At 39.6% G+C, this 22,921-nt stretch overlaps 2 protein-coding genes across 2 annotated transcripts in view; one reads left to right on the top strand and one right to left on the bottom strand.

Moving 5' to 3' along the window:
* The window catches only part of DARS1 (aspartyl-tRNA synthetase 1), a 43,346-nt gene extending 40,200 nt beyond the window's left edge, over positions 1-3,146 (bottom strand). Inside the window, exons 1-2 of the mRNA XM_054207663.1 lie at positions 2,906-3,146; positions 1,564-1,621 (exon numbers count right to left, since the gene is read on the bottom strand). Coding sequence (XP_054063638.1) covers positions 1,564-1,621; positions 2,906-2,983 — 136 coding nt within the window. The 5' untranslated portion in view covers positions 2,984-3,146. The remainder of the gene's footprint in view (positions 1-1,563; positions 1,622-2,905) is intronic.
* Positions 3,114-22,921, top strand: part of THSD7B (thrombospondin type 1 domain containing 7B) — a 538,929-nt gene continuing 519,121 nt past the window's right edge. Inside the window, exons 1-2 of the mRNA XM_054207661.1 lie at positions 3,114-3,328; positions 11,624-11,717. The gene's annotated coding sequence lies outside the window, so the exon portion shown is untranslated. The remainder of the gene's footprint in view (positions 3,329-11,623; positions 11,718-22,921) is intronic.

Genomic DNA, 22,921 nt, shown 5'->3' with positions numbered 1-22,921 from the left:
GTGGACTCAGCAGTGCTAGGTTGACGGTTGGACTTGATGATCTTAAAGGTCTTTTCCAACCTAAATGATTCTATGATTCTATGGCTGCAGACCAATTTATGGATTGTTACGTGGTTAAACATAACTGTGGATGGCTGTGTTCCTGCCCCTTCCAGCAGCCATCAGACCTGTAGTCAACTTCTTTCACTTTGCTAACCGGCTAAACAAGTTGTTATTATTAGCACGTTGAAATGGATCAGCAGACGACCCAGCATCAGGAAGAGGGAGACCACAGCATCCAGCAGCTGGGCAAGCTTACAATGTGATTTCAACTTTAGTTCCCTTTCTTTGACAGTTAGTATGTATTTTATTCAATAATGACTGAATAGAGTCTCAAGTGATTTTCTTGTCCTGTTACATTCTTCACATAATGTTCCCCATTGGTATGATTGCTTTTGTGGCTCCTCCTTTTCACTACATTCTGCATTTCCCTTCCTAAGGGAGGTCAACCAAAACAACCATTCAGAGGAGAGAAAAATCACCTTATGACAGATGATGTTCCTTTTTTACATTTCACTATGAAGAAGTTACAAGAAGCCAGTCTATTACCTTCCCTCGTTCCTGTTTCATGCACTGAATAATATGAAGATTAATATTTCTTGGGATGTTGGCCTGGGAGATTGTTCTCTAGCTGACAAGTCTTTCTGAATCCCAATTCCCTATCAGTAGAAAATGAGGATTTCCCAAATCCACAATGGTGTGAATAATGATAAAATCCATAAATATTAATATATAATATTAATGGATTTGGTGCTTACATGCAGGAGTAATGAAGGCTGCAAAAGCAGACAGATATCCTACCCAGAGAGAGACCTGTTGAAGTAAACCATAGCAGAACTTACTCCAACCAAACAAAAAATCTTGACATCTCAGGATTCGGTACATTATAAATAATAATAATTTAATCCAAAAAGTCAAGCCTGCAGTGATGGACACAGACAGAAACTGACACACTGTGTAGAGCGTGGTTCAGGCAAGGACAAAGACTGAGATTCCATAACCTCTCCAGACCCAGCTCCAATATCCAGCCACACTCATGATTTTTTTTCCTTCTATCTAATCAGAATTTCCTGTGTTCCAACTTGTGCCCATGACTTCCTGTACAATTACCACACACCTTCAAGAGTCTGCCTTTATCTTCTCTACACCCTTCCATTAAGTACCTTTAAACTGTAATAAGATTACCTCCCAGCTTCCTCTTCTCCAGGCTGAACAAGGCCAGCTTCCCCCAGCCTCTCCTCAGAGATTCTGTGCTCCAGTCCCCTGAGCAATTTGGTAGCTCTCCATTGGACTGGCACCAAAATGTTACCGTCTTCCTTGCACTGGAGAGCCCAAAAGTGGACATTCCAAATGCAGCCTCATGACTGCCAAGCGTATTCAAATAAAGGGAAAGAATGGCAGCAGGACTTGAATGAAAAAGTTTGGTAAATGATTTCTCAAACAAGTACTGAAGATATAATATACTTCTTTTTTCCTTCTCCCCCCCCCATTTTTTAAAAAACTTTTTTTTTTTTTTTAACTGACCTGGTTTCTCTTGGGATTGTATCATTGATGACACTCCATATCTTTCCTTAGCATAATCCTAAAATGGAGGTGAGAAACATATATCAAAGAAGCACACATAAAAAGATGAACGAAATCATTAGAGAGTTAACTGAGGTAATATAAAAGAATCAGCTATAATATTAAAGTCAAGAAATTGTGGTTTAGACTCTTAGAGATACACAAGTGAGAGTATCTCCTTACAGTGTGCCCTGTAAGGAGAAAAAAAAATCCAACAGCAAACATGCATTAGGATCATTATTTGCAACACAGTAGTTTGTGTGAATACCTCTATAAAGAGCCTACTCCTGAAAAAAAAAAATGAGACCTACCGAAGCAGATCCATTGCTAACTATTTCCTTCCCATATTGAGGCACACTAAGAAATCCAGCAGATCGCCTGACTGAATACAAACACAATCTGTTAGGCAAGACACAGGGGGATGTGGCCTTTTCATCCAAAAAAAGATCACAATTCTGGTTTCCCAACTAAGCCAACTCATTTCCAAATAAAAAAAGCTTTGGCTTATTTGTGTTATTCTATTCAATATATGAACCTAAGTTAATTCTAAATACTTTATTTTGGGGGAGGTGTGGCGTATTCATTTCTCTACTTTTGATGAATCGTGGCCTATGTAATTTTACAGAAGCCACCTATACTCAGAATCCCTTAGTGCTGATGCATTTTTGGCCTTTCAACCGCAAGCAAAATTTATTTTATAACAAAATGAAGTGATGCTCGTTATTAATACTTTTTGTTTGTCTCCTGAAGAAATACTGGCCTACAGTCTTTCAGCACTGATCCGTGATCTTCATGTACAAGACAGACACACCTGCCAGGTCAGCAGGAGCCACCGGTGCCCCTGCAGAAGTGGCCTGCTGTGGAGCAGCTGCCCAGATGTTTCTGTAGGGGACTGACACTGGGAAAGGGGACGGGGACCGGCCTGTGCCGTTTCTCATCGCTCAGGCAGGGCCTCCTCCACCCGCACACGCGGAGCTGGCACTGCAGCGGGGCTCTGCAAGCGCTGTGTGACTGGAGAGGGGCTAAGATCTTTCTTCAGTGAATCACGGACTGACCGGGCCCAGCGAAGGGGGGGCGTGGACAGGCAGGGCAATAGCAAAAGGCAGCTCTGCCCTTGGACCCGGCCAACACCCCGCCACCCCTCAGGCCGGCCCTCCCCACCCCGCTGCCGCCTGCCCCCTCAGCGCCGGCCCCTCGGGCGGCTCCAAGCCCGCGCTAGGCCAGACCCTGCCCCTTCCCCCTCTCGGCACGGGCAGTCTCGACGCCGCGCCCGCCCGCCCCCTCCCTCCCTGCGGAGACCCACATCGGACGCCGACGACTCTTCGCTCTCCGGGCGGCGGTCCTGGCCCTGGCCCTGGCCGCGGCTGGCAGCGCTCGGCATCTTGCTGCGACCCCTCACCGCTCGGCTCGGCTCGGCCCGGCCACGCCGCTTCCGCCCGCCCGCCTCTCGCGAGAGTGCTGCGACGCCCGGACTATCGCGAGAGTTGGGCCGCCACCTCAGCGCGGGCTTCTCCGCCCCCCCACTCCCGCCGCGTGAGGGCTGAGGTTGGTGTCGCTTCCCGCCCTGCCACAGGCGAGGCTGCGGTTTTGCCGCCCCCCTCCTCGCCTCGGGGGGCGAGCAGCGGCCGAAGCGGTCATTTTCGCCAAACTGTCACCGTCCCGGCGAGGCTCAGCGCCCCCAGCCCTGCCCTGACGCGGAGGGGAAAGCTGCCGTGCCGCGGCGGAGGTGTGCTGGGCTGGGCTGGGCTGGGCCGGGCCGGGCCGGGCCGGGCCGCGGGTGGGTTTGGTCCCGGCTGACACTGCTTTGCAATCCAGCATGTTACGGCCTGAGGTAACATGTTGGACTGCGATGTGTCTAACTAACGTGCTTGGCTCAGCTTGGTAGCCCAACCAAAGTGCACTTGTGTTCTATCTTGACAGTAAACTTGGCTTGCCAGTGCTTATCCTTACGGGGAAGTGATTGTCCCCCTGTGCTCGGCACTGGCGAGGCCCCACCTCGAGTGCTGTGTCCAGTTTTGGGCCCCTCACTACAAGAAAGACATTGAGGTGCTGGAGTGGGTCCAGAGAAGGGCAACGGAGCTGGTGAGGGGTCTGGAGCACAAGTCTTTTGAGGAGCGGCTGAGGGAGCTGGGGGTGTTCAGCCTGGAGAAGAGGAGGCTGAGGGGAGACCTTCTCGCTCTCTACAACTGCCTGAAAGGAGATTGTAGAGAGGTGGGGGTCAGTCTCTTCTGCCAAGTAACACGCGATAGGACAAGAGGGAACTGCCTCAAGTTGCACCAGGGAAGGTTTAGATTGGATATTGGGAAAAATTTCTTCACTGAAAGGGTTGTCAAGCATCGGAACAGGCTGCCCAGGGAAGTGGTGGAATCATCATCCCTGGAGTTATTTAAAAGATGTGTAGATGTGGTGCTTAGTGACATGGTTTATTGATGGTTTTTGTCAGGGTTAGATTGATGGTTGGACTCGATGATCTTAAGGGTCTTTTCCAACCTAGACAATTCTATGATTCTGTATCCTGACAGCAGTTTAGTCTCCTGTCCCCTTGCCAATCCCACTGTTTATTATTAGTTAGCTAAAACCTAAAGTAGATCTGGTAATTTGGGGAGAATTAACCCAGGTGTTTCCCTGCAGCTGAGTGCTTAAATCAATGCTACAGTATTGAGGCCAGGCTTTGCTGCAGGTGCCAACTTTCAAATGGCAGAAATCAAAGTTGCAAGCAGCTGCTGAATCCTATGGCCGTAGGTTGTTTATTCTGTGCAGGATGAGAAAAAGGAGTTAGCTGTCCTGATTTAAATTGCAGTTCTGAATTTTCACATTTGACTAACTAATCCCTCTTGTGGTATCGATTAGAGCTCTTGGTTTCCTGTCTTACCGTTGTTTGTTTTACAGCACTTTGTACTGCACTGGTTCAGCATCTCTTCTCATGGGAATCCCCTTGCAAAGTTCCCCTTCTGCCTCTGTCTCAGAGAATTATGCACTTCACCATAAGACCACATAGCTTTCACAAAGTCCTTCTCATGCAAAGGACTATTGCAAAGAATTACGATCCAGTAACAGAGAAGGCAAATCACAGTCAGTTTTCATACCTACTCACCACAAGAAACAAAGTTCTGGTAGTAGGGTATCGTGTGGTGTACTTAAATGCTAATGTAACGGTAACAAAAACATGTGGATTTCTTACAGCGTGTCAGTTGTGTCTTTTCTGTTACCTGTCACTTAGAACACAAGCCCGAGCAGAACCACTGCTGAACCTTAACTGACAGACAGATGCAAATCGTGTGCCTCACCGCGGAGTAGACAGTACCATCTGTACGACAGAATGCTCTGTAATTCTCGGCATTTCACTGACTTTGCTGCGAAATTCAATCAAAACAAACCAACCCTGTAACCCTTATTTTTATGCTGGGAGCCTTCCAATAGTGAATAGCATAATGAGTATTTCCTCTGGGGCAAGTAAGCTGAAGGTGGTTCTGAAGGAAAAACCCTTTTAATATAATTAAGGTATTAACTGAAAACAAAATATGGCAATTTAAAGGGCACTGTAGCTAATTATTCCATTGCCCAACTTTCAGAAGAAACATTTTCCAGAGTTCATGGTCTCAGGTAATTTGTCCAGAATCCCTTTGTCTTGCAATGCAGAAACAGGGTTTTTTGAACAAAATTTTACAATACACTGAAAATAGAAAGATAAATTAATTTTAGGAAGAATTACTGACTAATTATTTCATATTTGGTTAAATAAACCCCTCAAAATTCTCCAAAATTTAATTTGGGTCTGCAGCAAAAATTTATTTTTCTATATCTATCTCACTAAACTTATTACAAATCTTCTGTTAAGAAAGCAAAATACTACGTGCAGATGATGTAGCTCATCTGCTGCCCCTTCTGTTTCATTGCACTATTATTGAAAATCATGTAATTGGGGCAGTACCTGCAGTGAACCTTAGAGTGATAAGTATGAGCAAAGCTGGTGCTGGGCCTGGGTGGGAGATGGAGGGGCCGGGGGACCTGCCGGGCGGCCAGCGCTGTCCCCTGGGCCTTCGCCGAGGATTACCAAATGGAAATGACATCATGCACAGCCAATCGGGGGGGGCCCAGGGGTCCAACTGGATGGAAGCCATATTCCACTTAAGTAACAAGACATGACATACCATGTGCTAATGCTAAATAATTTATCCCTCAGGCATATAGTGAATTGCAAAGCCAAGCTGAGGCCTGGTCAACAGTTTGTAGTTTAAATTAAAATTGGCTTTTCCATCTTAAAGGGAGGGAGGGGGTTGTCAACTGTTGTGATCAAAAGTGGAATGCAGAAATCTGGGGTTTTCTCTTCTCTTCTCTTCTCTTCTCTTCTCTTCTCTTCTCTTCTCTTCTCTTCTCTTCTCTTCTCTTCTCTTCTCTTCTCTTCTCTTCTCTTTTCTCTTCTCTTTCAATTTATCATGCAGGAAATATCTTAGAGCATGTCGTAAGTCACTGTGAATAACGATATCCAATATATCTTTGAAACTTAGGCGTTAGCACCTGTAATACCCTAAACTGAAGCTACTCCAAAATTTGGTCATATATGTATTCATGTTACAAATGTTATATGGGCGTCTCCATAGCAGAGTTGTAAATATGTCTCATTAGGAATCCAGAGGCATTTGCTTCTGCTTACACTAAAGATCACGCCCAGTCAGCCTCTCTTCTGGATGGTTTGAGCTAGCAGTTCACAGAGGCTGGATATGATGTTAACCACAGCATTTCATTGCCCGCTGTTGGCTACTGGAACTCACAGCGTAGCCTTTCCAACACAGTGGTCCAGCTAAGCTGGGCCAAACCTTTGACATACTTTTGTTAAAATACAGTGCTGATTTCACTTAAGAGCTGGGTGCTACAATATGCTAAAGAACACTTCCGCTGAAACCACGAGAAGCTGATTGTAGTCAGCACCTTCCATAGTATATCCTTACGTAGCACTTTACAAAAATGGTGGCTCAAATATTCTTTAATCTTACAGTGTACTATTGATCAAGAAATGAACAGTTAAAATATACAGCATGTTGCTGTGAAGGAGATAGGAATTGCATTTAAATTATTTTAGGATAAGAAATTAAAAGGACCTCTGGCTTATGGAATAAGTGAGGATATATTTACTTAGTCTCTACATGTTTGGCTAGTTAAAACCTGGAGAGCATGAAGTGGTAGAGAGTTAAAAGGAGCATGTGGAAAAAAATACAAAACAAATTGGTAGTGTCTCTGAAAGGTCTTCAGGGAATTCAGCTTTATTGCCACAATAGTACACTTCCCAGTATGCAATTACTTGTTGTCATGGAAAGGGATTTTGAAGATTTCTCTTATTTTGGATGCTGCAAAGCAAGCTTAATTTAAGTAAGAGGTTGCATTTTATTTTTCCTTTACGTATTTGTTTGCTTATCTAGGTTCTTGTATGATTGTCAGGCCAGTGTCCAAATTCCCCGTAGATAACAAAAAGAGAAAAAAAAAACAATGAAAATATGCAGCAGCAGCTAAAAAATGAATATATTATTTATTTTTTAAGTTATGTAAGTTCATAGTGTGCATTCAGTGATAGGGAAAGCTCTTCTATTAATAATTTTCAACCTTGGCAAAAATGCATATTTGTAATTGATCATTCTTTTTTTACTCAAACATTTGTACAATGAGTAACAAAGCCTTTGCATCTAAATCCAACTAGGAACAGAATTTGGCAAATCTAATTCCTTCCTGGATTTTCGCAGCTCTACTTCCTTTAGGAAGTTTTTAGTCAATGGGAAACAAAGGCTTATTGAAAGGATTAAAGTTACAACTATTCTCTTTGTTTTAGAGCTTCAATCACGGTTTTCCTCTAGTAAACAACATTTGCAATTAATAAAACTTCTAAAAAAACAGGAACTTTGGGGAAGTACGTGCTTATGATAAGTAGCAGGATTTCTTTTAACAGAACTCTATACAAAGGTGTAGTCTTTTTAAGTTAAGACAATGATAACAATTGAGTTTCTCAATGCATTTTAAAAGTGTTCCTTCTGATAAACACAAGACAACATGCTGTACAGTCAGGGATGGGCGATACATTTAAATGGGATATATCTTGTCAACAGTTTATTGTGTCCCAAAATGATTTTAAATAGCTGCGAACAACTCACATTTCATATCATGCATAAACCTAGTAATCATGTCTTACACAATGAAATATCTACGCCCATTGGACATACAGTACTGCATATATTTATGAACTATTACCCATAAATTGTTTATTGTTTCCTTTATATGATGCTTGAAAGGGATTTGGATAGCAGTTATCTGAGCATGAATAAGAACACATGGAATATTTAATCTTTATAATTTATCTTTTACCGTTCTTATGTCATGAAATATTTTATGAATATTTTCATGTTTATGTCAGCTATATTTTTCTTACTCGCTTTATGTGTTTACTCCCAAGGAATTATCTCCTGTCAGAGGTAAACTGAGGGAAACATCGGGACATTGTTGATGGCCCTCCCTGGAGGGCAGTGTGGAGCTGCGGGATGGTTGGGACTGACTGTTGCAGGAGACATTTCATAAACAGCTCAACTATTGTTCTCACCCAAGCGTCCAGTTCTTTTTCTGGGGTGGCTTATGTCCAAAGGGTGCTGAAAACAGCAATCTGGAGAATAAAGGATCTGTAGTTCTGTCTGGCCCCTTAAGTGCAAGCATATTGTTGTTTCCTACGTGCCATTCTCATTTACAAAAAGCATCTTAAGCCATTGTATCTTCCTGTGAAGTGAGAGTATCTTTGCGAACCTGTAATGCAGAGTCAACTTATGGTGAAGTTATAAACCTTTAGAAACAGAAGGGTTTAATGGGTATCCTGACTCAGACTTTATTTCAGCGTCAGGAACAGTGCTCTGTTATCAGTAGAATGTGACTCATGCACCAACATAAATCTGATCTTTGTGATCATCCATTAAGAGTAAGTGTTTTTTATTGCTGTCTGAAACAAACAAGAAACAGAGACGAGTCATGTAAATGATTAAATGTGACACAGAGGATGTTAAGTACTATTTTTCAGACATTTTCCTGCAGCAATCATGAGCTATTTTGTAAATAAAAGTGTGTTACTTATTAAGGGTGTTACACCAGACACTCTGCATGTATAGATTGAATCAGGCTGTGAAGATAGTCACTTACAAATTTGTAGGTTAGTGTAAATGGACAGACTGATTCCTAGAGGAAATAAGCGTTAGCATGAGAACAACAGCTGAAGTAAAATCCCATAAGCCAGGAAAAACAGCTACACAATTACACTAACAGGTGGTTGGTTTCAAAACAAATTTCAAGGTCTGACAGCTCTGTGCACCTGCTTTGAGCTGATTTCTTTTAAGGACTTGGATTTGTCATGAACCATTGATAAAAACCATAATTCTTTGTGTCTGAGAAAAGTCATCATTACCATATAGTGATGATAAACTACTAAAGGCTGCTAAAAGTAGTACTCAGCCAAAAGGTAATATGGGTCATTCTGCACACTCTGTCATTATAGCTCAAACTTTTCTCTACCAGAGAGCTTCAGGCAAACGCCGTCAGGATCAAACCTCTCCTTCTGTAAACTGAGATAATTCCATCTCACCAGGGTGGTGCGATTTGAACTAGGTACGACTCCATCCTTTGCCTTCACCATCATAAGAAAAATCAAATTTTATTTGATAGCGGATTTTGACAAAGATATTCAGCAAATTCTTTTATAAAGGTTGTACTCTGTCTTCTAAATTTCTTTTAATTATTAAAATTTAATTTGGGGAGGATTGTTCTTTGCTTAGATTTGTTCTCAGTTTATAGGCATTTTTCTTGAGCCTTGGACAAAAGAAGGATGGTCATTTTCATTTTGGGGGGAGAACCCCATGCTTTTGTCATTTAAACGTCTGTACTGCTTGTCCTTTATGGATGGCTCCCACATATCAGTAAAAAATAGTATAAATTTTGAATTTGATCAGAACAGATTGATAAATGTTTCTACAGAATTGAGATTTTCAGAACTGTCTAAATACCTAGAAAATCAAGTTCCTCTGATTTTCAGGTAGTAGGATTATATACAGTGCCAAGTTTATCACATCTCTGTAAGATTTGGGCCTTCATTTTGAACACCTCACTTTGGAAACCTAACGTGTTTTTATGTGATGCAATCCTGAGTTCTAGAAACGTGTTTTGTTAGTTTCTTCTAGAGGGAGCAGGAAGAATATCACGCCCATTTTCACTTCAAGCAACTGGTGTGATTAAATGATATGCGTACCTACAGCCTAGTGCGTTCTGGGAACACCAGTATGATCTGCACACGATGCAAACTGCAGCTACTTTCCACTGGTGTACTTCCTCTCTCCTCTTGTCTGTTGAGCAAAACTTGTCAGCATTTATAAACTTTATGGTGTTCAAGATTGTAGGGAGTGCACACAGAACTGCTGGTTTAGTTCTTTAGTCTACATTTTGCTGCTTTTTGTAAGACATAAAATGATAAGTAAATGGTTCACAGCCAGTACCAGAGAAACGTATAAACAGGATGATTAACGTGGTATATCCCATCTGCTTTTTACAAATGAAAATGCAAATCTACATCATAACAGGTTTTTGTTTTAGCTGTCCTTCGTTCAAAATGACTAAATACATTACCTGACAGCAGGGTTGGGTTTTTTTTTTGCTGAAGACTGTTTCTCAGACCTTGATAGATTACTCCTTTTTTTGGATTGTTGAGGACATTCCTGTTAATTTTGCTTGGCTGCTGTATGATTTAACTATGTGATTGCCAAGGTCTTTCTGTTAGTTTTTCCATATTTTTGTATTTATATTCTAGATTCCATGATCTGTAGACTTGAACCCATCTAGTGGAAAATAAGATATGAAAGATACTAAGCTACACCACGTGGAACAGACTTAAAATGTACATCTTTCAGTTTGCTCTATCAGTTATCTAGGTTTGCAGTGGTTTTGCCTTTGCTGCAGTTATTCAGCTAATAAAGACTTGGGTGCCCTTTTTTTTTTGATTGTCAACTTAAAACACACTAGCAGAAATCCAAAACCTCATCTGCCTTCCTTGACGAGGAGGAGTTAGCAAAGCTGAGCATTAGGTTCAAGAACTGGGTGCAAGGTTTTATCACTTGAAGGATCAAGCTACAGAAAAAAAAAATTAGAGATCATGTGGGTGAAGAACCTGAGGATCTGCAAAATTTCCCTAATAAATATCTAACAGCAAACCAGGGACAATAGTCTTTTCTAGCAGTGAGAAGTACCACAGTACTGTCTTGAAGTACTTAAAGAGACTGGCTGCCCACAGTACTGTCTTAAAGATTAGGTTCTGTGGTAATCTGCATTTACACCAAATTAAGTTCAATGTGAAGCTGCACCCTCAGACTGAACTACCCCTATAAATGCACCCCTGTCCATTTCAAAGTCATCCAGGTTAGCAAAGCTCTGACATTTGTTTAATCTAACCTGGCTGACCATACTTGAAATGCTCTTGTGAACAGACGGCATAGGTAAGGGTTATCAATTTCCACTGAAGGGCAGTGTGGTGAACAATTGAGAAAGAGACAGTGGGCAGTAGTTTGTGTGGGACAGCTGTTTGCAAAGGCATGTTTGTCTAACAGTGTGAATCATTCTGAGAAGATGTGCATCTTTCTGCATTTGGAGACTACCACTATGCTTACTGCACTGCTGTGACTAACAGTTTCTTTATCCAGTATGAAGGATGCTTAGGGTTGTGTTATAGTCTAATATATCATTAGATTTCAACCTGCTATGGAGTGATCCTTTGTCACTTTCTTAGAATGCGGCTCTAAGCTTTTCAGAAGGTCAGGACATCTCAGAACTTAGCTTTGAATGCTTTTTTCAGAGACCTGACTGTTGAAGAGTGCTCAGATTTTAAACTGAAAGATTTGACCCTCTTTGGAGAGGAAGAAGAACAAATAGAACTGGAAGTGGAAAGGTCACCTTTAATAGCACATGAACTGCTTCTTAACAGGCTTTACAATTGCTTTGTTTCTTCCTCTCCTAGTGCTGTAAACATGACTAGCCAAAGGAAGACCTTAGAAAACAACTCAAGGAAGCTACGAAGTCTGTTGAGAAAGCAAAGAAGCCAGCTGGACCCGGTTAGTGTTAAACACAACATTTTCTAATACTTGTAGTGGAAATAATTTCTCCACATTTCTCAGTAGCTACGCATCACATATTTTGAACTGGTACAGTGAAGCAAGTGAGGGCATTCTCATACAGAAAGCTTACTTTTTAATGCATAATAATAGGCTGGGTTCTATTTGTGCTCTTCCTAAATCCCTGGTAAATAGACAGATGATTAATCCAAGGTTGAACAGAAGAGGAAGATTTTAATACATCCTTTTTGCACTTAGACTTTAGCTACTGGACTTTTTGCTAAAAGAGACCCTCTATTTTTTCTTGATTTGGGCACAATTACTAGGAAAAGCACTTGTGTCAATGAGTTGAGAAATATGTGGGTTTGTTACGTAATGTCAAAATTCTCAGCCTTTTGTTTAGGAGGCTGTATTGTTTAGTGGGAATGTTGAATTGCTAGTGGTTTATGATATTTTATATTTGAAGAATCAAGGAGATGGGATAATACTGACAAGTCATAGGTTAAACTTCTTAGCGAGAATAAGTTTGTAGATATCAAACCTAACTCTTCTTAGTTTGTGATGTCTAAAAAAGGTGTTGGGACTAGGAGGTACGGTTGATGAATGTGGGTGGTATATCTATGTCTGTAATTTGAAGTAACCATCATGTATTTTCAGAGTACCTATTACCAAGGTCACTGTAAGGTTATGTGGCATCCATGATCCCTGTCCCTCCTTTCCTAATTGTGCATAAGTAGAAGGATGAGTTGCTCAAACAGCACGCCGTTCCTTTGTTGTCCAGGGTGGTCTGCACAAGCGTTTGCACTATGTGCAGTGCACAGTGGGAGGACTTGGTTATTTCCTGGCTTCCTGATCGCTTTCCTTTTCCTTTTGTTCCTCCACTGGGCAGCCTGCATTGGTCTCCACAGTGTATTAAAACTTGCTTGCAGACAAACATGGTCATTTGGTACCTGTCAAAGAATGGCAGCAGGGGCAGGTGTTCCTTTGTCATTATGTTCTACCTCTTGCCACAGTATTTAATCTCTCTCCCTCAGTATTTCGCTGCCTCCCATTTGAGGTCTAAGAGACTTCTCTGATGTAAATCAAAGGATGTTTTCTTTTCCTGTTATGTCTTCAAGAGCTCAATTCTTCTTGAATACACTGACTCCCATTTGTAAATAGTAATTCTGTCTCCATGGTTGGTTAGGTTATTGAACTAGATTTCTCATTCTGCACTTCATTTTTATTTTCAGAAAAGCAACTTATGGCTCTTTACATTAGGAATCAAGGGAAGTTTTTGCTGGAATATGTTTGCAAGCTGAAGTGTTTCTGACAGGAAAAACAAAATTCTCACCTCTGTTAAGGGCTGGGATATATTTAGAATATAGTTTTATCTTTGTGCAGAATAATTGATCTCAAATTGGAGGGAAATTTGAATTCTGAGGTGACATCAAGTGAAATTTAAGTCATATATATGCACAGCATGGGCAACAGAAAATGGTTCTTTACAAGAGACAGTAAAACTGAAGAGGTAAGAAGAGGGACAATGCAGATTTTGCGAAGGGAATACAAAACAAAAACCTTTTGTGTGATCAGTGTAACAAACAAGAATAATAAAAGAAACATAAATGTGGCAAACAAGAAAGGATTAAAAAAATTCAGTTATACTCGCTGAGCTGATTGATCTAGAGTTGCCTTTGTATCACTTGCCTTGTACTTTGAAACTGAAGTACATTAAACTACAAAAATGAGAAAAATGCTAATAAACTAGATTTGACTTTGAATGTTTGAGCTGTGAAATGCCTTTGTTTCATGTATTTATTTGTTTGTGATGTTATCTACAAGTGGTGACTGATTTCTTCCTGTACAATATCCATTCACGACAACTAAAGAGGGATGGGACATTCAACCTTTGTCTTTGCAGTGAGAAAATAAGTTGTGCATGCAAAGAGAACAGACTATTTACCTTATTGCTGTGTCTGTCCCTGTGCTTCTATATGAAGCTCTCAGCCTTTATAAGTTATAAATGTCATACAATATTTTCTAGAGTAGGTTGAATAACATTTTAAATTATGGTCTAGTGATAAAAGTTAAAGCTGGAAATTGAGGTTGACATAGAATAGCAAAGGAAAATAATCTCATTTTAACTGACTCTCTAGGTGGTACGGTGTTCTACAGAATCACTGAGCCATTACTTGATCTCTAATTGTCCTTCATTTTCCTGTGCATTCCTGATAGTGCAGGATATAAATTGTGTCTGTACTATATTTCTGCAGCTAACTTGTAAGGAATCAAATTTTTAAATTGTTGCATAGAGCTCCTCAGACACCTCTACAATTTCAGACAATAAAAGCTTCTAAAATTTAGGGGGTTTGGAATCACCCATCTCTTCTTAGAAACAGTGTTGCTATTTTGAAGGCTTTTTGGTTGATTCCAACTCCAGGACACTTTTTCTGTGCAATGTACTGCTTCAAGCTCATGGATTTGTAATTAGGCAAACCAAATTCATAAGGCTGTTCACCATTTAAAGTGTCACAGTTCAATCTTAAGAGACAGTTCATTACAGCAATAGTATTTCTTTGTCTTCACTACAGTTACAAAAAGTGATTTCTATATGTTGTTCTTACTTGATTCAACTGAAGCCACGGTCCCATCATGAACCCTGTAGCTTTCTTCTGTTCTGCTTTCTTTGTCACAAGTGACTTTCTACTTAGGTGGTTAATTGTAGGCTTGCTTTGGAAGAGTGTTGGTTCTGGCTTACTGTCTTAAAAGTGGTGGCCTTAAACTGAACAGGATATAGCCCAGAATCACTTGAAAACCTATTGCTTCCAGTAGCCTTAAGGAGGCTCATAAAAATATGACATGAGCTCTGAAGAGAGAAATGGAGAGATCTGATTACGAATGGGAAGAAGAACTTTCTCTCCAGAGCAAGTGATTAAGCTTCATGTCTCCATTTCCAAAACCACCTCCAACAACCAAACAAGATCAAAATGATCTCTAGGATTTTTAGCTATTACAATCAATGTTTTAGTTTCCTGTAGTTTTCCATTGAATAGCAAAGAATGTCTATGTTATATTTATAAAATTAATCTTCTTTTTTTCCTTCATTGTGATCTTTTCCTCATCTCAGTTGGGTTTCCCCCTCTCTCTTTTCTCCTATGTCTCTTTCTTGAAATTCCTCTCTTGATTTTCTGAGTTTGTTTCTCAGGAATTCTCTTGAGCAAAAGTACAGTCAAATAGATTAATTTTTTAAAAAAATATTTTTTAAATATTTTTTCTTCCCTTCATAGTCTTTATATGTTTTAGCCAGTTTGGAGTGGTATTACGTTTAAATATATGCATCATTAGTGAAGATCTGTGCGTGTACAACTGAGAGCAGAATTGGCTTACAGTCTGCTTCAAAAGGAAATTGAGTAGGATCCTGCAATCCCAACCTGTTTCCCTTTCCAACAGCAATGAGCTGAATCAGAAGGGAACTAATGAATTCTGGTCGATTTCCTTCAGTGCACCAAAGCTCTTTAAACATATACTGAAGAAGGGAAATGAAGTAGGATTAGTCCATTTCCCTTTGAAGCCAGCTGTGTGTTCACAGTGCAAGTACTGGAACATTATTTCACTTGCCACTTTCTGGCTGTGGGCCAAACTGTAGTATCATCTTGAATTGATGCAAGATCCGAAAATACATAGAGAAACACATAGACTGCCTCTGGACAGTGAGTAAGAAATTGGTATCCATATGGCGAATTGGCTTGTGTTGATATTCTTCAGTTCTTTACCTGTTTGGCAAGGGATCACCTAATTTATTTGTTTTTTCATTAGCTTTGCCATGGCCATAAGCACTTCTGTTGCCTTATTTTCCCTTTTAGATTGGCTTCAAGTGGGAGTGTGGATTTTTAATGTAACATTAAGACATTTTGTTGTTTCTTTAGTTCTATTAAGTTGTCTTTTTGAGGGAGAAAAGTCCCACATGTTTCATCTTATACAGAATGTGTTTGCGGAGGAAGGATGTTTGAAGAGTTGTATAATACTGAAAGTTGCGTATGTGTGACTCATGCAAGTACTAACTATTGTTCTGCCTGTATATAGCACCTTTCTTTCCAGAAGGTCTCGAAACATTTTGTAAATAATGTGATTGCCTAGCACGTGAAACTCTCAGGGACTGAAATATCCTTTTGCTCCAGGAGGATGAGACTTCACCATTCTATTTGCATTTAGTGTTGCAGAACTATGGCTACCACACAGTTGAACAGTTCTGATCCTTTGTGTAGGAGATAAGCAAAAGATATGGAAAAGATAGCCAGAATCTTATCCACAGCACTAGACACATAAAGTACACTGGAACAAAAAGTGCAATCTCACAAGTACTGTGCCATTGGGAAGAAATGGAACGTTTGGGCTGGGACCATTTTTCTACAGAGATATTGGATCTCTGTGTCTTGCAGAGTCTTTCTTGTAATGTGTCCACAGACACTGCCCCTGGTCATATCTGTTACAGGGCACCTGCAATTCCCATGTTTTTCCATGCCACTGTGGTTTTTCCCTGTTTAATTACAGCACATTACTGAAGGCACAAACTAAGCTGACAAATGTGCTGCCCTGATGGTATAAACGAGGCCGAACCAGGCATTTACTGGTATGGCAGTGTCAGTTGGAGGTTATAAGTTTTTCACAGTTTGTGTTGACGTAGCTGTGCTGGCAGAAATTTGTAGTGTAGTGCTGACTCTGGGGATCAGTGGGTGAAGATTCTTGACTGCCCTTAAAGTAGATGCACACTAACCAAATTAGGGATTTGTAGATTAGGACTGGGACTTCAGACTTGGTCCAGAAGCGAGAGGAGGATCAGCGGAATACCCAGAGCACCAGAGCAATATTAGGCTGTCAGACTGAATACAGCGCAGCTTCTCTCTGAGGTTCACGTTTGCTTGCAGGTTGAGCGAGCTGCTGAGTTGGTACCAGAACTGACAAAAGACAACTAACATAAGCAACCCTTGTGTTAAAAAACATGCTAAGAGTAAATTTAAGAAAGCTGGCAATAAATATAAGGAAACTTGCATCTTACTCTGACTGTTTTTTACCTAATGATAATACTGTCTGTAAAAGACAGTGAACGATTGTGATTGCAGTGCTAAGTTCAAACCACAAAATCTGAATCTGTATGGGCCTGCCTTTTGAGAAGATTAGGCAGTCCAAAACTAAATCCATGGATAAAGCAGTGATCTTTCTTCAGGCTGTGGAAAAACCAAAGGAATTTCTTAGTTTGCTGTTCTTTGTTCTGAGGAAAGCACAGTGAAAAGAGGGAAAACAAGAAAGGCTATGCTTGCATTCCTAAAGAGGCCTTTAAAAAAAAAAAAAACACCCAGGCAATGAAGAGTCAGGTAGGAAAAGATGAATGACCTTGAGAATTTACATGCGAAACTGCCCTTATGGGAGAGCTACAGGAAAGCTTAACAAGATCTCCACAAGTACTATTAACTCAGCCAAAAGCTAACAGAAAATTGTCAGTATTCTACAAAGCCTAGTGAACGGTCCCAAACGCAGGCATGCAGATTAGACATGCATGACTTCTGGGGGCCCTGAGATGGAAGGGGATGCACCCGATCGGGAGAGCGGGGAAAAAACAAACAACAAAAAAAAGTGCAGAGAATTCAGTACTCCCTAACCCTCTACTCTGGAGATGTTCCCTTTTGTATCTAAGACAAGAGAGGTAGAAATTAGGCCACAGCATCACTGGAGCAGACGGGCAGGCTCTGTCTGTGCAGCAGCAGCATGTGCTTCTTTTCAGGGAGTTGCTCGGCAACGGAATGCTGTCCGCCTGAGTAACTGCAGGAGCCCATTGAAACCCACCGGCGGGCAGAGGGAGGGAGAGAAAGGAAGAAAGAAAGGAGGAGGGGGGAGAGTGAGCTCACCATTTTAGAAATTTCTGGCAGCAAAGTGAGGGCACTGAGAATGAAAAAGGGAAAACAAACTAGGAACGGAGAGAAAAACTCTTGCTATTCAACAGAAACTCTCTGCAGAGATGTCTAATTGTATTTCATACATGCCAGAGAGGGATCTCATTTCATTGATTTTATAGAACATGTGAGGATGCTCACACCCAAAGAATATATTACTTCTAATATGTAGAATATACATGCTTCTGAAAAGCAGAAAGTGCTTGTGGAGAGCTGAATGCCCGTACACAACCTTACTGCAGGTAATGAGAGACATCTTCCAATGCAACTACTTGCCTTGTATCACACTCCAGGTGACCGGGCTTTCAGGCCAGTGAGCTCAGCTGCTCTTAGCCCAGCGGGACAGGGCATGTGAGCTCCTATAATGACGTCATTAAACGCTGTGCCGGGGACTGACTCTTTTATAGTCACCAACAATTAAATTGCATCGTTGTGCCAAATGACTAATTTCTGTTAGTGTGGGAATTAGTTAAATATCACTTCATCTGGGATTTTAAAGAACCTAAGGGAGTCAAGTGTTTAACTCTCACTGAATTTCAATTGCATATCTCCCAGGGAAAATTAATGAGCTGAGTCCTAAGAAGCCTTGCTGTTTCCAAAGGAGCTTAAATTTATTGTTTGTTGTCCAAGTCTCTTTTTCCTCTCATTTATAGATATGGAGTATTCATTTTTACATTCAGAAATATTTATCAGAAATTTAAGTTATTAATGATTTGGAAATTTGGAGTCCTTGCTCTATGGAACAAGCTTTCAAATGATTCCAAATAAATTCTGTTGTCAGAGTTGTTAAGTAAATAGCTGTGAAGATGTACATCTTGACTACTTTAAGAGTTAGCAGTTCACTGAACTAAATGGTTAATTCTCTGGGAAGTCAAGATCAGATTCAGGAAATGAGCACTGAAACAGCCTTCACTGGAGGCTGTTGCAGTATGCTTTCTTAGTGAAAACTCAAGCCTGGAGAAAATACTAGAATTAGTTAAATATCCAAACAGGAAATGCTGTATTAAATCAGACCAATATTCCATCTGATATGAAGCCAATTTTTGACAGTTTCCAGAAGCACAGGGAAGTATATTATGAATAATTTTGAAAAGGATTGCCTGTAAAGGGAGTCTCTTTCAAACTGTAATCTATTGATGATAGGATTATTTTTGTAAATGTAAGGGTTCAAGAAAATATATATCAATATGATTGGTCATTGTAGGAACTCTAGAAGAGCTGTAAGTCCCTACAGAAAAATGCATCTATTATAAGTTTGAATTATTTTTCTATGGTGAACAATTTCTATGGTGCCTGCTGCCAGGAGCTCTGCTCACATGAAGTTGTTCAGCCACCTTTGGTTTTCCTCTAGGTATTTATAGGAAGTAGTATGAATGTGCTTAATATATTCACATGAATTGGACAGTCATTATTGTACAGGAGACTGATGAGATATTGGGGACTGAATCCATGCTCCAAGAATATGGATATGCTGTCATACTGTCCTGTTGTGTGAAGGCCACTGCTCTGCAGCAGCCAGCCACTTCTGAATTTCAGGAACAATGCTAACAGATTCAGGTGGAAGCAGCATGGATCTTTTCTCAGTTACAGAATTGGTTGATGTTTTATGGTGAGAGCACAGGAAACTCTCTTTGCAAAAAATACCCAAAGTACTGCGAATAATATTTCCATTCTATCTGAAAAAATCTGTCCTATGAGGTAATAAACCTAGACAATTACATTTCTTCTGCATCACACAGCATGAAAAGAAGCTATAATAAAATAAAATATAGATAAAGGAAATAATTTTGTTTCCTTTGGAAACCAGAATGTAAACTGGGTTTTTTTGTTGCCTTTTAATAACCGTTGTGATCTTTTTAGAAACAAGTTAGAATGTCTGGGGAGAATTAACTATCCAGGTAATGGGTGGTTTTTACAGTTACAGCTGTATCTTATTGGGCAATGAAAGAAGCAAATCTTTTGGGATTAAACATCCGATGTGCTGTCCCTGTCATACTTTAATTCAAAAGTGCAGTCTTCTGGGGTATTTTTTAGATTCTATCTTGCTGCTGTCATCAAGCATATCATTCCTATTATTCTCAGTTCACTGGCTTGCGCAAGAAACAGTTTTTCTCCCAAAGCCCAGGAAATGGGCCGTGTTGATTGTTCATCAGAGAATGCAACTGAAGTTTAGCTTTGTGTTTGACTGCAAGAGAATTTTCTGTAATCAAAAACTGTGTATCCATTCTGTGTCTGAAAGTACGGTCAGAAATTCCCAGGTTTTCCAGGATATGTAATTATTTCAGCCATTCTGATACAATAAGACTGGGCTCAGTCTTTGCTTTTCTCTTATCAGATTTACCATACTCTACAATACAATAAACGCCCACACAAAAAACAATGTTAAAATAAGGTTAAGGTGAGGACATATACTCACAAAGGAAGGAAGTTCTGAAATACTGTTTTCATTAAAATCTTCACTCAACAAGCAGAATGTTATCAAAAGATGAAGGGTCTGTGGCTGAGGACTGGAAGTATCCTAAAATTTTTACTACTGTGGTATGATCTTTATTGTACAAAATGATTCTTCCGTGATCTGCTCCATCTTGATAATCCCATCCACTATCAAAATGAATGAAAAGTTATTGCAGTAGATTAGTTGCAATACTTACTGCTGTATATTTTTATGCATCAGTAGTTTTTTTCTTTGATGTCTATAGAGACACCATTTAAAGCTGAGAGCCTATGTTCAAATCTGAAATTCTTCGCCTTTTACAAAACTCCTCTGATCATCCTGTTAGGTATTTTAAGCTCTGAAATGCCACCTTGATTTGAAGGCTGCACTGTCAATTGTTAGTCTAACTTTTACAGACCAACATTCAGCTTTGTCGAGACATAGATTTCCAAGCACATTAACTCAATTTCATTTGGACATCACAAAAAATGTCTTTGATACAAATCTAGTTCACTTTGATGAGGTTTCCATAGATTCCACAAATATGTCTTGACACCTAGATTTTTTTTCTTTATTGACTCCCTCTTATGCTTGCCTTCATTTTGGCATGGTATCATTCCTACAATATAATTTAAAAATCACCTAGATAAATTTGAGGAATTTCACGCTGTTTTGTCTGAGATTACTTTACTGGACATCCACAGTGTATTTGAAATAGTATACCATATTCCAGTGGCAAAATAGTATCAGAAATGTAAATAATAATTTTCAATATGTTTTTTCCTATGATATTTGCTATCAAGAGACAGAATTTTTCAATTAATTTAATATAATTGGCCAGTAAGTATATTGTGATGATAAAATAGAGTCAACTGGTAGTAAATATATGTCAAGCAAAGACTACAGTTTGATAATTCCAGTAATGAAGTTGTATGGAAGTATCAGGAGGAAACTGTAATGACCAGCATCAAAAAGTCACACCTTTTGCAAATGTTCTGTACCTTCAAATGAATAATGAACAAAAATATGTGGTGTTCATTGAGCTATCTGAACAGTGTAGGAGGAGTTGTGATCTTTTTTTCAGAAGGTTCATACGTACAGGAGACAAACTGTTAACTGTATTAAAACAGTTTCCATGGATTTTCTTGCTACTGTCACTCTTGAGTGATTTTATTCTGGAATAAGAATGTCCATACATAGAGGGTTTGCATTTTTGGAATTTTTAAGTAATTTTGCTACTTCGAACATACATTATATCTTATTTGTATAAGCAATTTTAGGCAAGGCCTTACCTTTTATCAAGATGCCATTCCAGTATATGCAAGTTTTTATTGCAAGTCGTTATGGAAAGCTATGGTACAAGGCAGAATATATTCAGTTTAAAAATTCTGTAGAAAAGTCCAAGGTTGCGTGTATGTTTGTAATCCTGTACTCAAGATACTGCTGCTGTGAGGACCTCTGTGTTTTTTCTCATTTTACTGTTGATCTTTTTTTTCTGTTTGTTTCTGTTTCTTTCTCTTTCCCCCTCTATTTTTAATTTTTCCTCATGTTAGGCAATAAAATCAATGCATGTCCTGGTGTGAGGCAAAACAGAACCAATTTTCTTTTCAGTTGGTGGTGTGACCAGTCCAGCCCAAACCACAACAGTAAATTAACAGAAAAAAACTTATGAGGTAAAAGATGAACAGATTTTCAGTCATAGTGAGCATTTTAGTTATTGTGAATTGAGATATGTTTCTTGAAATGAACATAATTAACTGTCAAAATATGATGGCTATGAGGTTAAGAACAAATCTGATTTAATTTATTCTGTATATAGGTACTGATCCTTTGTTGTCTAAGTTATCATAGCTGATGACTTGTTGAACTGTGATGTATTACTCCAGCTGGGGAGTAGCCAGTGTAAGAATATCGATGGATCAGTGGTTCAGTTTTTCTTTAATTTTATAAGTTTTTCCCCTAGTTTTTCCTTGATTTTATTCTTCCATGTTTTCCTCTGTCTTTTTCTCATCTATGTGGTTATTTAGGGTACGATCACAGTGTTTATAGGGTTGTTTAATATAGTACGTGTTTTCACATTTAGTTTAGTATAAAATTTACATATGTTTGGCAGTGCTGTGTCAAATGGGAATAAATCCTAAGGAGGTGCCCCTTACTTAACCCAGTGTCTTGTGTTATCCAAAGAATAACTTCAAAGCTGATTATTTTACCAAGAGGCACCACACAGGGCAACCCTTTGATTTTCTTTTTTACTGCTCACAAGCTCTGATAAAACAAATTAAAATAAAATTTTTCAAAGACTTCTTCTTTATATTTTTAGTTGCCACAATAAAAGAGATCACCTCCACATTTTTGGGTGTGCTGTAAAGCACTTTGCTGTTGAACTAGTGTGATTACCATTTGCACATTCCTTAGTTTAAAGGAAAAAAGAAAGCTTTATAACATGGAGCCTGTATTACACAGCCCTGTCATTGTGTTTAACGTGATTCAGTACTGCAGCTGTTTATTCCCTTTTTTTCTTTTCTCTGACAACAGTTTAAGATTATTTTGGTTAAAGTGAAATCATGTTCCTGTTACTCGCCTATGTTATAAAAATCCTACCATATTTGAAAGTGTCATCAGTTCCACAAATGTTTGAAATTGTTTTGAGAATTTAATAGATATGAGCAGATGGGTTCCCAGTTTCAGTCCCTATAGTGAAAGATGTGTACTGCTGAGAACCTGCCTTTAAATAATGACTATACCATATGTTGTTGTAAAGAAACATTAAGGCTTGGCAAACTGTTTAAAAAAACACTTTGTATCATTCAACCTCTTATTTTAAGATTACCAAAGGTATC

The sequence above is a fragment of the Rissa tridactyla genome, chromosome 7 (genome assembly GCF_028500815.1).
Source record: "Rissa tridactyla isolate bRisTri1 chromosome 7, bRisTri1.patW.cur.20221130, whole genome shotgun sequence".
Taxonomy (NCBI): Eukaryota; Metazoa; Chordata; class Aves; order Charadriiformes; family Laridae; genus Rissa; species Rissa tridactyla.
Note: the sequence above shows the minus strand (reverse complement) of the source record. Positions and strands in the feature narration are given on the sequence as shown.